This window comes from Festucalex cinctus, chromosome 20, assembly GCF_051991245.1.
Source record: "Festucalex cinctus isolate MCC-2025b chromosome 20, RoL_Fcin_1.0, whole genome shotgun sequence".
Lineage (NCBI taxonomy): Eukaryota > Metazoa > Chordata > Actinopteri > Syngnathiformes > Syngnathidae > Festucalex > Festucalex cinctus.
In genome coordinates this window covers 12032811-12051123 of record NC_135430.1, presented here as the reverse complement: position 1 = coordinate 12051123, position 18313 = coordinate 12032811, and the positions used below count along the sequence as shown (strand labels likewise).

At 40.5% G+C, this 18313-nt stretch overlaps 1 protein-coding gene across 1 annotated transcript in view; it reads left to right on the top strand.

The window, feature by feature from the left end:
- Positions 1-997: 997 nt before the first annotated feature.
- kiaa1217 (KIAA1217 ortholog) overlaps positions 998-18313 on the top strand; it is a 90461-nt gene continuing 73145 nt past the window's right edge. The window contains exon 1 of the mRNA XM_077509618.1: positions 998-1269. Within this exon, the coding sequence (XP_077365744.1) occupies positions 1197-1269 (73 nt within the window). The 5' untranslated portion in view covers positions 998-1196. The remainder of the gene's footprint in view (positions 1270-18313) is intronic.

Here is an 18313-nt window from a genome sequence, read left to right as displayed (position 1 = left end):
TTGTTTGGTGGTGTGCCTTGATTTTCTTTCGCTCTCATGTTAAATGAACGCTATAGCATTCGGTTGAAAACTTCCAAGTCCAAGTTTGGTTGATTAATTTTTCACAAATCTATACCAGTGATTGTGTGTTTTTACAAATTACTGCATGTTCCCCTTAACAGTGCAACGTTAAAGTCTCAACAAACCATATTTTTGGGGGGTTTACTGAAAAGTAATGATTTACCGACACAAATGATATGTGCCTGATTTTGAAAAACAACTCAAAAACAACTGATGGAGAATTTAGTCTTCAACGAATCCAACCCAGATACTCTAAGGTTTAACTTATTTTCTGGCTTGCTGGACACTTCCTTCTCCCTCCACTAGAGGATGCTGTTGACCCCAAATAATGGATACCATAGAACCGTGTTTCTCAAACATTTTATGCCCAAGTATCACCATAATGACCAATATTAAATGTTGGTTAAAAACAGGCAGAGGTTCTTCTCCTAAAAAAAATATCATTGTTTGCTACTGACGACTCATGGATGCTTAATAGCACAGTTTGAACAATACAATTTCACGAAAACATAAGGAACATAATCTGTGTGTCATTACTGTTATCTGGCCTCATTGTGAGGCGTCAGAGCTCTCGTAGAGCGACCACCAGATACTAACCATGAGCTGCCAATGTTTAGAAAAACCTTTGGACAGTCTAGCTTCTGCTATCAGGGAGCTAAACTGTGGAATGCTCCCCCCGCTGAACTTAAATTTGAGACAAATACAAAAGTCTTTCACAAAAAAAAAACCTCAAAACGGTGGCTTAAGTTAGGCCATATTTGCTCTCATTGAGACAGTTTTATGACCACTCTACTTGTTACAGGACATTAATTTTTGTAATGTTATTTTATTTGTTACATTTTTGTAAATTGATAAAGATTATTGACGTTATACACAAAATAAATAAATACATAATGCATGTCAAAAGAGATGACGGAGATGTATTTTGTGTTTGCAGCCCGAGTGACGTCCCCCAGTGGAGTGGAGGCGGCGGGGGCGGAGGTGGCTGCCCGCGAGCAAATTGGGACGCAGCCGCCCCGACGCAGTTGCGCTTGGCTGGTGAAGTTCAGTTCGCGGAGTCTTTAAAAAAAGAAAAAAGAAGAGAGCGTAAGTGGAGAGTGAGAGCAGCAAGCAGCCGGTGGGGGAGAACATTGGACATGTCGCGGCACCGCGTGCAGTTCGCGGACCTCCCCACCACGATTGACCACAGAGGAGGTGGCAAATTTCACAGTAAGGGACTATTTTATTCATCCGCTAATTGACCTTGATTGTTCGAGATGCAGCACTCAAATCAGTCCTCCTGTACACTGTCTTTTAAATTGACTCATAATGTTAAAAAACATGTTGCCCAGATGTGTAACCTGCTTATACTACTTTATCATCACATTCGTTATAGTTATAACAATAATAGTACGACTGTTAAATAGTCAATCATTTGTTTTAAGCACACCATATGAGATAGTTGAGGATGCAGCTGTGTGCAGACCAGAGGATGTGTGTGTTTGTGATTATATATTCAGTATATAATTAAGTCGTGTATGCTGCAAGTAGCAGAGCGCTGCTTGACTTTCAAGTTGTTCTGATGTTTCCCATAGGAAATCATGTAAATTAATTTCCACCAGGCTCCAAATGCTAAACTTTTTATTAAGTGTACAGGCAATGTTTTAATTATGATTTTAATGTTCTGGCCCTCATGGTGGTTTAGTGGTTAGCACATCTGCTTCACAGTGTCAGGGTCGGGTTTGAATCTCGATTTTGGCTTTGTGTGTCACGGCTTAGTTTCACAATCCAAGAACAAGCTTGATCTGGTCATCAATAGTTCAAAATTGTCAATAGGAGTGAGTGTGAATGGTTGTTGGATGGGAACCCATCCAGGATGTACTTCGCCTTTCTCACAAAAAGTCAGCTGTGATATGCTGCAGATAATTCTGTCGTACCTTCATGCGATCCAGTTGGTAAAATTAATGTAGTGTGATGTACTATTTGTGGTTTGCTATTCACCTATTTTTTATTTTTATTTTTTGAGCGGAACTTAACAACTATTCACACATTTTTAGTACTCTTCCTATAGTAAAGTAGCAATTGGTGTCAAGGAAGTATGTTGAAGTGATGCAGCTCATCAGTTGCATATTTTGAGGAGCCATGTTTCGCCCATGTTGTTTTGATGTTACGGTGAGTTGACGCCTCTTATACACCCATGCTTCTAGAAATAATATTTCAAAAAAGAGGCTTGGAGTTTACTGTCAAAGTAATAATAAAACAAAACGTATAGCACATGCATTTAATACAACCACCTAAGTATGCCTTGCTAGCTTAATGCTAACTCATAAACACTATAGATGGGCTAAGGATTAGCATCTTTCTTGTAGTGTTGTACACTTGCCAGGAGTAGCAAAATGCTCTTCGAAGTGAAACAAAAAATGTTACAAAACTGTTTAATTTCACCGCTACTGAACAGAATTAAAACGGTGAACACAACGTGCACCATGGCGTGATTGCAAACACACCACCAATATTTCTGAATATATTTGTGCCCTCACAAAAATAAGATGAAGCATCTGAACTTCCTCGTTCATGAGGTAAAAGTCATAAAGTTGTGTGAGCAACATTTGATTTAACTTGCAGTTGCAACTTTCAGTTTATTTTAGCGCAATCCTCTCAGCATAATTAAATCATCGACGTTTGGAAGCCACCTCGCCGAGATACCCCTTTTTGCACTCCCTCCTTCCTTTTCAGATGCAAGTCAGCAGCACTGGCGCAAGCATCCAGCGCACGCTCATTGGAAGTGGCAGCTGCCCTTTGCATGCTCCTGCCAACCTCCCTCCTCAGGTGTCCTCTCATGTTGACTCCCGAGTCGGATGACGCTCCTCTCGAGACGGCCGCCCCCGTGCTTTACAGCCTCCCCTCAAAATGTCGTTGGCGTTTTTGATGAGGCGCGCGTGATCTTTAGCCCCCGTGTTGCAACGTAGTGGCAACAGGCAGATCTCCATAGCGACGGAGCGAGTGTAGGGCCAGATGAGACGCAATGGAAAATTGCTGGTGCACCCTTAGCAGAGCATGATGTCATCTCCGGTGGCATGGATGTGTTATTGTGTCATGTCACACACGTGTTTGCGCGTGTGCGTGTGTGAGGGCGACTGGCTGACAGATCTCCACCCACTGCCATCAGCCCTTCATCACTGAGTCCTGATGACCTGAGGTGAGGTGACATCAAACTGCAATCTCATTTCCACTCCCCACATGCAGTGTACCGTGCAAAAAAAAAAAAAAAAAGAAGCCTTTGTTGTTTTTAAAGCAGACATATTATGTCAAATGGACTTTTTAATGGAACACAGTGGGAAGTGTTGAGCACATCTCCTGAACGAGTGCTATAGAAAATGAATGGTTGGACTTTTTGATTGCTCGTATACAAATGCTTGGAGCCCTGGAGTGCCTGGAGTGCCATCAAGTGGGAAATTAAACGACTAAGTAAATATTTAACAAGCTCCCTTTTTTCGACAATGTGTCTGTGAGCGAGCCGTTTACCCCGAGTCCGCGTGATAATGAAATCCATTTTCATGTTTGCATATATCGCAGTAGAGAGGGGGGAGGGCTGTGGCTCATTTGCATGAGACAGGCCCGCCTCCTAAAAACAGGATATATCTAAAGTTTACATGCAGTTACTAACTTTCAAACCTCGAATATTGGCAATATTCGGGTTTTGAGAAGCCATGTAAACGCCCGCAAAAATCCGGATATGCTCTTATTCGGAACACAGGGTTACCCAACCCAAATATTTGGCCATTTAAAGGCAAATTGGGGTACCTTTTTTTGAACAGAACTTTGGTTTGTGTTCTGTGCATGGCGGCCATCTTATGTTGCCACTCGCTAAGATCTGTGGTGTTTTCACGTTATTTTCTGTCTCAATGGTAAAAATGCCACGGGTGTGTGTGTATATATAAATATAAGTATATATACCGGTAAGTCCATGCGTCCAGGTCCAGAAAATAAAAACTCTGAAACAGTTTTCCTTTAGCCACAGGTGCTTCTACTCAGCAGGTGTAGACGAGCTCATTTACCTGCTAGATGAGGCAATCCGTGTCAGAGTTTGGACTCCCCAACCCTGCTTATAAGACATAAAATAATTCCCCTTGGTCATAAAGGAGCAAAATTAGGACAACGACAGCCCAATTATCTTAACACATTCACTGCCAGCCCAGCAAAAATGCATTGCATCATTTGACGTCTTTTTCCGTCAAAGGCAGTGAATGAGTTAATGAGAGCACCAGACCTTGAGTTTTTACCAGATTTCTCCCCAAACTCTTATTTGCTCTGTGCTGGTGTAACTCGCAGATGTTTCGATTTGACTCCTAAACGTCTGTGATCCTTCAAGTGAGTCACGTTGAATAGAGCGAACGCTTCGCTCCGAGATTGACAGGCTGTATAGATCTGAGCGTCTGTTGAGCAAAGCGGCGCGATGTCTTTCAATAAGCCGCCTTAAAGCCCCAGACAGCTGCACACTCGCCCGCCTTCATCATCTCCGAGGTATTTGAGGACGGGGGCGTCGGCAGCTCGTGGAGAGTAAGATGCTCTTTCTTGATTGGACGGCCGAGGGATGATTGTGCCTTCTCACTCAATCAGTAGCATGAAGAACAGGGTGGAGTGGAAGTTATGCCATCAATCATTCGTCTGATCTTCACAGGAAGCCACTCCAAGAAGCGCCCCCATGTACTGTCATGGGACTTTGTCCGCCGAGCCAAATGAAAAGACCCGAGAGCATATGAGTATTTTAGTCCCTCAGAGCAACCACTTGCTTGTCATTTTAGCCCTTCGTATCCATGAGTCCTCCGCTTCTTGTAATATATCATTGTTCAAATGCGGTACTTTGGATCATTTAGGGAAAAATAGAGATTCAAAACTATATTTATTGGTTACAATTCTGGCTTTGAACTTTTTTTTCCCCTCGCATATGGATACAATCATTTAGGGGAAGGCTGTTGTTGTGTAGCAGTAGTCAAATAGAGTTACTCTAGATGATAACACACAGATAATCGAATTTGTGACTTCTTCACACAGAGTTCCTGCAAAATAGCCATAACACTAGCAGTACTCGGGACTGGCAGCGAGGAATGAGGACAGTGCCATGAAGTGAAACTCCCATCTTCCTCGCCAAAATGTCTTAGGGCTGTCAAAGTTAAAGCGTTAATAAATTAATTAATCACAGAAAAATGTCGCATTAATCACATATTAACGCATATTAATCGCACTATTTTTTTGACCGCATTTGAGCCTTGAACGTAACAGCGGATGGTTACATTGAAGGCTGCGCAGGTCAGTGATGAGGTCAGTGCACGGCATTTTCTACGCCTGTTGTTCCAAAATGAGCGGGGTGACTCCAGTTGGTGTGCTTGGTGGTAAATTTCGCTTTAAAAAAACACCCCGACGGGACTTTAGATAAAACAAAAGTAATTTGCATTTAAATAATTAATAATTGCTGAATTGCAACCACTCGAAATGATGCCATTATGTTTTGAGCAATACACGCATGCATGCAATTGCTTACATGCATTTAATCAATGTTTGCAAATAACAGTCAGATAGTAAAATGCGTTAATGTCAAAATATTACGGTATTTTTTATTTATTTTATATTACGCGAATATGCAAGTAATTTAGCTGATTAATCGTGCTTAATCTAAATTAAAAAGTGTGATTAATCAGATTAAAACTTTTAATCGTTTGACAGCACTACTAATAATGCATATAGAGGCGATAGCCACATGTGTATTAAGATGCATAAAGGGGAAAAAAGTCCCGTAGTATACATTATTGTGTTCCGCCAACTCAACTTGTGTAAGAGCGGTTCTCATATGTTTGTCCATACCTTGAAGAAATAAAATGGACCCTGGAGATTTTAAGCAGCTGTTTCCATGGTGGATTAAGTGCCTCTCTCTTAAGGGCTCTTAAGTTGCCCTTCTCGTAAAGTGCAACGTTTCAACAAGTTCGCCGTGGCCTTCTCCTCCCTGAGAGCAGACTGATGCTGTTGTTTTTCTTGCTGCCACTCAGATAAAAAAAATAAAAATAACCTTGAGGTGACTTTAAACAGTTGCTTGAACGCCACAGCTCACTGTAATGGCGTGTAAAGGTTGCACTGTATGTCTGTCAAGGGTTTTCCATACCTGTTCATGACTTGTCACTGTATCACTTTCTTAATTCATGTTAGGGCAAAAATCTTAATGATTTTGAATGATCATCATTGCAAATATCCTCTCTCCTTTCTTCTTGCCCATTTCCTATTTTTTTCACTATCTGCTTTTTCCATGATAATCCTTCTCTGATTTTGTGGTTCAATCAGTATAATACAGTACAGAATATTTTATGTGGAGCATAAAAACTTGATACATTTTTTCGTCGCAAGGCGCTAGTAGCTGATGTGTTGTGCTTAATCGCTTCGTGTGCGGCGAGAAGTTACAGACTGTAATTGTTTTTGTGATGGTCCACTTCAGTTGCTTTCGGCACACGGGTTTAACCCCTCGACATTGCATTACAGTGTGCGGTATTGTGTTTGAGCTTCTCAAGCCTCAAGAGCGATCCATCCTTCAAGTCTGTGTGGCTGCGGGGCAGCATTGTGATGATACTGAGAGGAACCAGATGCTTTTTGTCTCTTTTAGTCATGTTTGTCGTCCCCCCCGAGTGTTAGCCCCGAAGCGCTGTCATTGGAAATAATGAAACTCACCTGTTCAGCAGCAACAAGTGACACATGGACCCTCTCAGCGTCGGCCACTTACGGCTCACCATAAGCCCCGCGGTCCTACCGGCCACTGCAGTCCAGTTGCCTGTGGGATCCGCAGAGGAGTAAACAAACTCTTCTATCATGTTTACGGTCACCTCAAGACTGAGAGAATCCAAAGGCTGTTAATACGCAGAGGGTGAATGTGCAAGTGATGGATCGCGAGGAGTCTGCCTGTCTGGCCTCCGAGCGGCGGACCTGAAATACCTCAGCTGCTTTATTGGCAATTAGAGACAAGCAAGCTGTATTTCTTTCTTGATAGGGAACTCATAACATTTTCCACGTGCCTTTTCTCAAAGCACCATGTTGTCAACTGTGGTGCCATTGTCATCATAACGAAGTGACAGGAAGTGATGTTTTTGAAAAGTCAAGCGAGTTGATTCTGAAGCAAGCCTGATTATCCATCCCCCACAACCATCAAGGGTGTGCACCTGTTGCTATTCATACAACAGAGCTTTGTGTTGAACTAAACCGGCACAGATTTCACAGAGTAGGTACGTTTGTGAGCAAATTATTCAGTGTTGCAGTACTTTGTTGTGACATTTTTTTGAGTGATGTGCCATGAGTTTTTTCCTCTAATGTAAAATACAGTGTGCGCCTTGGCTCGGGTTAACCAGTGCCCTAAATGAACGTGTGTGAATACCTGATAACGAGGCCTATCGTTGGCATGTCATCAAACTCCACACTGGCGACCGTCGTGCCCGCCAACTGCGATTTTAATGACTTTCCAAATCAATCAAAAGATCTGGGTCGCCGCCACAGAGGTCGGCTGGCAGGAACACAAACAAAAGAACTCCTGCGTCTGCAGTCCTCATTGTTTTGCTGGGGAACGTGCTGCTTGTTTTGAGCCGATTTTCTTGTTGCCACTTTGGTAGGAAAAGAAAAGTATTTTCGGAAACTATTCTAAGTACGTAACATTTTTTTTTTGTCTTGTTCGCAAATCGAGCAACGTTTAAGGCGAGAGCAGTCAGTCAGTCAATCAGTCAGTTAACTTATTTATAATCTTGACAATATAAAATTGTAACTAACTAGTTAGTTAGTTACTTCGATGAGATGATATGCTTGTATCACATTTTGTTAATTGTTTTGTTATTGGTAAATTATCAATTGGAAGGTTAGTTAGTTAGTTAGTTAGTTAGTTAGTTACATAAGAGATTATTTTTTGTTAGCTAGATAGCACATTTATATAGCCAATTTCCACAAAACTTCACACTGCAGTGGGGTGAAACATGGACAAAGAAAAACAACAACTTAATAAATTCTGTTAATGAAAGGATCCTTTTTTATAATTATTAAATTACAGTTTAACTTTGGATCCATGGCGGTCACGCAAGGCATTGATCCAACTGATTGCATTTTTACGTAAACAAAGTTTTGGGATTGATGGAAGAAGACTGCTCCCGACTGAGAGTCGTCCTAGTGACGGATGTCATATGCATTTTACATGACATAATACAGTTAAGTCAGCAAACGGGTAAAGACACTCCCGGTAACTGACAGCAAGCGACTGCAGTCGGAGGTTCACGATGAGGAAGCAGGCGGATGTTGATAAGCGCAAGGAACGTTGCAGTGTGTGTGGGAACATGTAGAAAGTGCTGAGAAAGGGCCTTCTTTCTCTTCCAGCCTGAGAAAAACACCTTCAATCCCAGCAGTTGTACATTCCAATCGGTTGACTTCTGTTTTTTTTTCTGCTGATAAAAGTGTGCGCTGCCTCATCAGCAACATGTAAAAATGAACAAACAAAATCACTTTTTTTCTGTACTTCCTGGCAAAGTTTGTAGGTCAGTCGGGGTAATCCACTCTGCTAATTAGCATCATGCAGAGAGCTGATCCGTCACTCCTGACTGTAATCTGAAGACAAAGAGGCTTTTTAACCTGTTTGGAACTCAATCACATTGAAATCAAATTGATCCATTTTTGACCCTGAAAACTTGTTGAACCCATGTTCATTACACTTCGTTGTCGTTGAACCTGAGATCCAGTACAAGGGTGCATTTAAACAGTTTTTACAAGAAAATAAATAAATAAAATAAAATACTTTTGAGTTATGATTGGACAGCCGTTAGCTAGTAAGTTAACTGGTGACCTAGTTAGCTGGTAAATTATTTGCTGAATATGTGATACTTGGATCACAGTTGGTTAGTTAGCTGGTTATTAGGTCAAAAGGTTGTGCTTGGACATCGGTTAGCTGCTGATTAGATAGTGGAAATGTTAAACTTGGACCACAATTTGTGCATTGAGGAATTGGATCGTTGTTAGGCTTGGATCGAAGTTAGATAAGGATTTAAGATTATTTAGTGACTTGGTTATACTTTGATTGTAGTTAGATAGGATATTATGAGTGGTCGTTAGCTAGCTTGTTGTTTGGTTGGTTGTGATGTCATGCTTTGGTTTACTTGCCAGTTGTGTTTTGCTGAAATGCTGAACAAAATCCTTCTACTAAGTTTCTTTCTTGTTGGTTTTAGTTTTAAATTGTAGTTGTATCTTTTGAGGTCCTATAAATGTATACCCACAATCCCCCACTTTGTCTCACTTCCAACAGAAAGCCGATTGAGCCTCAGCCAATAAGTAAGTTGAGGAGAACATTCATTGACTTAACCTCAGAGCTCGAAGGGTGCTACGGAGTTTTAATATCGCAAGGAAAGTGGTTGCTCCTGACTGATAGAGGTCTGCGGTTGCTCTTTGAAGTTCCAAATGAGGATTTGACGAGCCAGGTTAGGGCCGAAGCTGCCCCACCGCCACCAGAGATTGAAGGAGCAGGAGGACCTCAGCATGTGAGATTCACTCCTCCTACCCTTTAATGCTTTATCTCCTTTACTGCCTCATCTTTCTTCAATCAGCCTTCTTGGCACCCTCTGCTTCTGAGTCATCCAGCCCACTTCATCAATGGCTTAAGGCTGGGCTTCTCAAACTTTCGGGAAGTTGAGGATAGATTTTTCCAAAGACTTCCTCATAATCCTAATGCCAATTGCGCTTAACTACCATTTGTACCCCTTAATGCCATATTCAGTTGCCTGTTTTGGAGAATAGAAGTCAGAATGTTACTATGATAAACCTCACAGGGGTCCGGACACAAGCTCTGGAAAAACATGTGTGTACACAAATCTGTGATGAGGTCAAAGGTCAGAGCAGATGTCAGCCGATGGGCGGGCCAGACTAACCCCTGACCCAGGTTTTGAAATTGAAGGTGAATAAGTAACATGTGTGTTCTACATTTGTAGTGCTTTGCTTTTCCGAGAGACACATTTGATGTATTAACGGAACGGAACAAAGAACCACTGTGACTGAAGTGCACATATGCGACAAGTATTAGGGCCATACTCAACACAACAGCATTTAGTGTAGACAAAGAATATTAGAAAAAACATTTATAGGTCGAGCGGCCTTCAATATGTCATTAATCATAATTCCACATCTTTATTCTTGGATAATTGAAAATTTATCCTTAGCCCTAATACGTTCAGATGATTGCAATTACCGGTATACTCTTATACAATTCTGATGACACAATATTTTACTTCTTGTCACTTTATACTGACAATAAAATTCTGAGGATTTTGAGAACTTTTCATTTAAAAGCTAAACTATTACCTGATTCTCAAAAATAATTATTGATTATTTGGATAATCGATTAATTGTCGATTAATCAATCATTGCACCTCTATTTCATATTATTTTTTGGTACTAGACTTCTTGAATATTCTTTTTTTTTATCCTAAAAAATAATAAAATCTCAGAACTGTCATAATTCCTTGATTTCATCCGAAATATGTTTTTATTATTATATTGACATAACCCTGATACTGTAAAATTATTCGGACTCCTCTGGCAATATATTTTTTGTTTTTTTCAGAAATTTTTCTCTTCCTTACTCATTATCTTTGGTCTACAAAAAATATATATACAGTATACATATTGAGAACATTTCACCATATAAGTTGCATTAAAAAAGCAAAATCAGCCCAGAGATGAAGTAAACAAGATGCTCTGATGAAGGGAAGAAAAAAAATAAATAAAAAAAGACTTCAACTTTTGGGTTTCCCCTTAGCAGGCGACAAAACGAGAGCCTGCAGCTGTTTGCCGGTGCCATTCATCACAATCAGCCTCAAGTCAGCACCGCTTGTGGAGTGCTGTTAATTCCTTTCATTGCTATAAATGAAAAGCCATAAAGACCGGAGATCATCACTGCTGTCGCAGAACTCCATCATGGCATAATGGAGGAAGTCAAGCATCTTTTTTTTTTTGTCTCCGGAGCGCGCATATGTCAGATCCTTTACCCCCAATCCCCACCATCTAGTGGAGCCTTTTAACGATGATTTATTTCAGAAGCACTTGCGCTTCCAGCTTTAAATCTAGTGCCTGTACACGGCCTTCTGTGTGCGTTGGGCTCCATTGGATGATTATCTGCTGTGTCCCGTGTTGGCCCCGACCCACGCTGTTGGCTCAGCACATCTCAGCTGCTGACTGAAGCCTTGTGTGCTTGTGTGTGTGTAAGTGCGTATGCGCGCGTGTGTACACCGATTCATACAGTTGCTGGACTTCCTGTCCCTCATTGTGACACTGATGCCAGTGTGCTGTCACTGCACTTCATGTGTCATTGGAGCCGTACTGTTGCTCATCAGCTCCTGGTTTTATCTTAGTTGTTTTCTTTGCACCAGCTTATTATCTTTCAAAGCACTAATTTTCCTCATTTTGGTACAGTAGAAAGCCAATAATATCTCTGGGATGCTGGTAATGCATTGGTTGCCTTGAAAGATGAGTGACCGGATTTTAGTAAATAGTGAGCAATTCTTCAAAAAAGTCTTCAAGCTGTTGACGGTCTCTCCTAGTCGAAGTTTACTGTCAAACGACACAAAATTATGAGAATTTCGAAAAATGTTATCTTGGCTTTGCCTTAAAGTCTGCTAAATTGATGGTGAATGACATAGATGGGCTGACGAATAGTGTCCGTCTTGCAGTGGTATAACACGTTTAAGCAGTGGATAATAGAACACACAGTTGAGCAACACATGTAGACAGAGAATGTAACAATAAGCCACCTGTCACCCAAAAAATAAATAAATAAAAAATACACATTAAAGTCAACGGTCATGTCACAGAACATCACATTTTCAAATAATTTTAAAAGCATTTTTTTTAATTTAAATGTATTAAGACTAATTGAGATTATTTATGACAAAAATTTGAATAATTTCTTCCAGAGTCAAATTCTCTCCAAGTTTGTGTCAATTGCACAAATGTAAAAAATAATATAATTCAATTTAGTGCGAAGAATTTACATAATTTCTTTCAGAGTCAAACTGTCATTGCTTTTCAAAAGTTTTCATAATTAAATGTTTCAGATGGAAAATTAATATCTGTTTGAATGCAAACATTTAAGCACAATATTTGTAGTCAGATAAATAAATAATAATTAATTAAATGGAGGAAATTTAACTTTGAAAAATAATTAAATTATAGGAAACTTTTGTTGTTATAAAAATTAATTACATTAAATTTCAGTTTGAAGAGAGACAATAAAAAAATCTATACTTGCTAAATGACATTTAATTGAATTAAATTACAAATGCAGGATTAAAACTGCCACTAAGAGTCACAAAGTAAAGAAAGTGTGCAAAGAACTCAATCAGTTTGAATATCATTAAAATATTTTAAAACCCATGGCACACGTCCCCCCCCCTAAGTGAGAAAATGCACTTGTGTCATTCTCCAAGTCCTTTCAAAGCTCCCCGAGCTGAAGTCTTATGAGCAGGATTCCCCAGCACAACAAAACTGAAAACAATATTGTTCCTCTTTCATTATTCATGTGTCATAATGCTATTAATGTCAGGCAGAATTATTTTTCCTATGCTGTCAATTGCAACTAAAATTGAGGAAATGCGGGGTTACCGGTGTTATTTTTTTCCCCACCTAAGGGCTTACCCTCAAAGGAATTCTTATTTATGCTGTGTGAAAATATCTATTTATGTCAATATCTAATGAGGATAAAAAAATGTTTTAAACAAAAATAAATAAAAAATCATGAGTGACTAATCAGGCCACATGGGGGCCCCAGAGATAGAACAACAAGGAAAGATGATAGCTCATCTGGGACTCAGTTAGGAGCAGACCTCTACCAAAGCAGAAACAAACTTTCTATTGAGATCAGTTCTAAATGTGTAGAGGTGCATCAATAACTCTCATATGTTCGACGGAATCCTCATAACTCCAGAGTCACTACTGTTCAGGAAATATAAAGAAAAAACTGCCAACCCCTGCAATTGTCTGGCAACCAGTTCAGGATGTACCCCGCCAACTGCCCGAAGTTATTGATATTTAACTGCTATCTTTAATGGTGACATATGAATAAATGACTTTTTCATTGTTTACTAATTGCGAATGGTAAATATTTAGTTGATATAACACCTTCCTTATCTAGTTGTTAGTTGATCCAGAACATTTCTGAAGAAACATAATGTTTTGTTTGCAGTGTCATCAAAATTAGAAGGATAATAATGTCAAAACAACAGATGTTTTCACTTTATAATGGGGTTTTTGTTGTTCATTGATACTAGTCCACATGCTGTTGTTTACTCTTTCCAAAAATTATCACGGCCTTTCTACTTGTGCTTTCTTACTTCCTGCTATGCTCGTGGCTATAAACTTTACGCTAGCTGACTGTTCATTGGTGACGCGGCTGGGAGAGTCCCTTCAAGTTTATTTTGTTGCAGTTTCTTCCTCGTTTATAGGAAATCACCCTCATGATCATGTTTCACTTTCAGATAAATGCTACTATGAGAGCATAATGACTACTGACTGGCAGAAGGAGTGGAAGTCCACCATGTGACTTGTTGACTTCGAACAACACGTGGCTGACTGTTTGTCAGTACGTTTCATAGTTCAGCTGACTTTACGTTGCTTTTTAATTCCCCGTAACTACATACAGTAGTGGAAATACACTAACTCCTTTACATATTTGAAGTTCATAATCGGCATTTTTTCTTGTGGAGCCTGTCCCTAGCTATTTGTTAACAAATGCATCCACAGTAAACCCCCTTCCAAAATATTTTTTAGTTTTTTTTTTCAGTTTTTTTTCTTCCCTACAGTAAATTACATCGTTTTATTTCAACTCTTGTTTATTGGGTGTAATTCCTCTATTGACCACTAGATGGTAGCACACTATTGAGTATGATACAATGTAAATTTGAAAGAAAAATTAAAACAGGAAGTATTTCAGCATAGGTTGGTTTTGGCTGAACTTCATTCTCTGTAATCCTGCTTTTTCCGCCTTCAGAAAGCAACATCTGTCGGTTCACTTTATAATGCGTCTTTCAAAATGGTAATTCATTTATATTGTGAAATAATTACATTTGTTCATTTTGATTAGTTTGAAGAAGAAAAAAACAGGATTTGTTGACTGTAAAGTAAGAGATTATATACTTTAAAGGCCCTGTCTGCCGGTTTGACTCTGGAAAAGGCACTTTTTAAATACAGGATTTAAACAAACAAATTAATTCCCAATTTACAGATCAGGGCTTGTCTTCATTTCTGGTAGTGATTTTGTCCTAAACCCCCCAGCCTCTATTTTGCCATTTTGTGTTTGTTTTGTAAACAGTAGGACGTTTCAGTGGAAAGACAGTGTTTACACCCCTCCAGCCAATCGCAGGGCGGGGGGTGGCGTGTCGCAAACGGGGCCGGGCAAATTTGCCGGCTGTGTGACGTCATGCAGCCGGCAAATTTGCCCGGCCCCGTTTGCGACACGCCACCCCCACCCCCGCTCTGTGATTGGCTGGAGGGGTGTAAACACTGTCTTTCCACAGAAATGTCTCACTGTTTACAAAACGGCAAAATACAGGCTGGGGGGGTGGGGGTTTAGGACAAAATCACCACCAGAAACTAAGACAAGCCCTGATCTGTAAATTGAGAAGTAGTTTGTTTTTTTAAATCCTGTATTTAAAAAGTGCCTTTTCCAGAGTCAACCCGGCAGACTGGGCCTTTAAACTTGGTGTTAAAGACCTTAAAAAATAAGTGCTGTAAATGCTATTTTAAAAAATTACTAAGGAGTATTTAAATGGGATACAGTAGTTCTATATTGTGGATTTCACTTATTGGGGGTTGGGGGGGGGGGGGTCGTCTGTTTTTTGTACGGCCCAAGATGCCACCATAGTCCTGTGTGAATTGTTGTCAAGGAAATATGTTGATGACATCTCAGTTGAGCCCAGTTTTGCACTGTTTGTTGGGGGAGTAATGAAGTCTATTCTAGGTTGTTAATAAAAGTTACGGAGCGTCTTCGCCACATGTAATTGCAATTCTGGTGCATTTAACTTTTCTCAACACAACGGGAAAAAAAAATGTCAACAATGGCTCATAACAAAAAAACTCATAAGTTGTGACATTCTTAAGTCAGATACTCTGGGTTCCTATTACTGAACCGAAATTCCTATTGGTTTAAAAAAAAAAAAAAAAAAAAAAAAAAGAGTTACAGTACACTTAAAAAGTCGCTGATAGAATATTGATTGCTAGTTCTGGTGAGAAACTGTTGTTGCTGTGAGGAGTTGTGTTGCCTCTGTTGGTGCATAAAATCAACAGGGTTGATGATGCAGCAATTTCCCATAACGTGTTTATTAAGGCCTGTTGTATAGATTTTTGCGCTGTAACGTATCACTGAGAATGATCACAATTGAAACTTTTGTTTGCTTAGCTGCGGCACAGGCACACGCACACACTTCCTTGCCATTGTTGTGCATCTCTGTTGGCCTTGCAGGGGGTCTTCAGTCTCTGATTCAGTGGCTGCTGGTGAGTAATGACTCATGATATGGCGGGGAGGGAGCCCTCTGATGGAATGTCTGGGAGAAAACCCCCCAGGGGCAGGCAAAACATCTACTTTAATCCTCAGCAGGGACTATGCACCTCGAGACGTCCACACCCCAGATGCTTCCTTGACACCCCACACTCTCAGGAAATACATTACCTTTTTTTCCAGTACAATGGCTTGTCACTGCAGTAGGACACTCAGATACTGGTTTTGCACGCTTGCCACTTTAAGAGACAGAATGTACTTGTACTTCTTTTGTCTCTGGAAACGGGACACACTGTTACCTTGGTGATAATGTTCATAAAACACACCATTTACAGTGTAAATGGAACACATCCATCCAACTCTACACTCATTTGCTGACACCCATGTCACTCACCAGCCCAGGCTCTACCTTATTCTAACACAGACTAGAGTAGAACATGAATTATGGTACACCAAGTGGAGAAAAATATCCAGTTGTGCTACGCTCCCAAGAATTCCTGAATAGTGAGCTCCAAACAGGCACTGGTTCACTCGACTCACTCTATATTTTCAGCCGATTACATCATCCAGCCTCTCACTTGCTCCAAATTGAGCACAGAAAAAGTATCTTTCATTAGGGCTTCCATTCAGAAAATTGCTGTCTGCATGAACAAAGAACTTGGGTGAACTTGAGTTGACATGAGTCAGCTATCCTGCTCCCAATCTTGCCGGTAAAGCTTCACTAAAGAACGTCTAGCTAACCGTCTTTGATCACATATCCTATGACGTTTCTGTTTGCACTCGTAGCACGTTTTGTTGGAACAGTCCACATTATCCGTGGGGGGTGAGTCGCTTGGAACCTGCCGTCCTAATAACGCACTGACTGAAAGGTCAGTTACAGAAATACCACACTGGCACCCTTGACAACACACAAGTCCATCACACTAATTAAATATCACGGTTGCCCATTTCTTTTAACCTTGTATGTAGTTCGATGACAGATTTTTTTTTATTTTTTTTAATACTATGATTATTGTTCTTAATGTTTCCCCACGACCACATGCCATAACAGCAGCAGCGTTTTATCATCTCAAATCAACACAGTCTGGAGTTTGTTGAGAAAGTAAGCCCTCCTCAAAGACAGTAAAATTAAAATTGGTGTTTCCGTGGTGGCAGAACATGCATCAGACACATCAGCTAACAAGAATACGTGCTGTTCCTGCGGCGGAGACGGAACCCAAATTTGTACGTCGGAATTTGGCATAGTTTATCACTGATGCGGTAAAGTCAGGATTACAGTAAATATTTGCTTCGGAAACTTGTGCTGTTAGCTCATGCTAATCCATGCAAACACTGCAGTTCTGCTTACCTTTTTTAGGTTTGAGTGCTTCCATGTAATCGTCAGCCATCACTTGAAAATGGCACATCTTCCCCATGCATAGCTTGGAAATCATGTGCAGACAAACCCACAATTAGAGGAATTATGACATCACAGTTTTTGAATATTTAAAACAGTTCACTTGCAGACACATTTTCAAAAATACATGGTTGTGTAATTTCAAGCAAGTACTCTGGAGACCCAACAATTCGCATGCGAGCAATTAAAAAGCAAATAGACCAAAACATGACATGCCTGAGTTATATGTCAACACCAGACTTTATGATTTTGTAAGATGCATTTCACGATCTGTCGCACTTTGCAAAAACACAGTCTTAACTCGAACGCTGAAATTATAACCTTCTCTAAATGCTCTGCTATTTAAAGCCTTTGAACTGGGCTCTGCCTCACTTTTGTATGCTGTTCAGTAAGAAGTGGCTTAAAGGCTGGGAGGCTTCCAGTCCACACAGAAGGCTTTCATCTACTAACACACACAAATAGCAATTTAACCATACTGAAAGAATTTGAGTAAAACCCATATGGAGTCGTGGTCGTCCTTACTTTGAGGTAATCCCTGGTAGCATGTTGCTAACGCAGCAGAACCGAGCCTGCCGGTGACGCACGCGCGCAAATCCGACACCGTTTCCGATATCCAATCACACGCTAATGGCGCGCTCTATCCTCCTCGTGTGCTCGCTCGCGTTCCGAAATCCGTCAGAAATGCTGCGACTCCCATGAAGTCCTTTTTCGAATCCAAATGTGTCATCGCCGGGGAATGTATGTAGGTCAATCTGCTTTGCCTCATCTAAAGCCAGGCAGATACGTGTCCATCATATTAATATTACATAGCCATACAGTCAGTGATGCGTGTTTGGAGGGCTGCTAACATGTTCTGGAAAATTGATCTTCACATTTATTCATACATTATGTCTGACTGTTTACAGTATAGTATATAATTTATACCAGGATGTTTCCCTGTTGATAATATGAGCAGCATACGAACTATGGGGTATATTCACTAAGAATGCGCTGCGTCCGGTAATAGCGCGAAATATTGCACCACAACTGCACCCGCAGTCTGCGCCCAGTTACCCACCTATTCACTAAGGATATTGCTCTAATCATATACCGGCACAAACACGCCCACAAAACTGGCAGCTTGGAGCAAATTTGCACCTGATTTGCCACACATGGCAATGGATTTGCGCCAAGAACATGGTTGTTATAGCAACAGTTGCGAGAAAGATGACATCATCAGAAAGCGAGGTTGGACCGAGAGTAAGCGTTTATAGCGCCATGAAGCTGTACAGAGCAGAGAGGACGACAACGATGTCATTCATTCATAAAGTACAAATTATTGGTGCGATCGT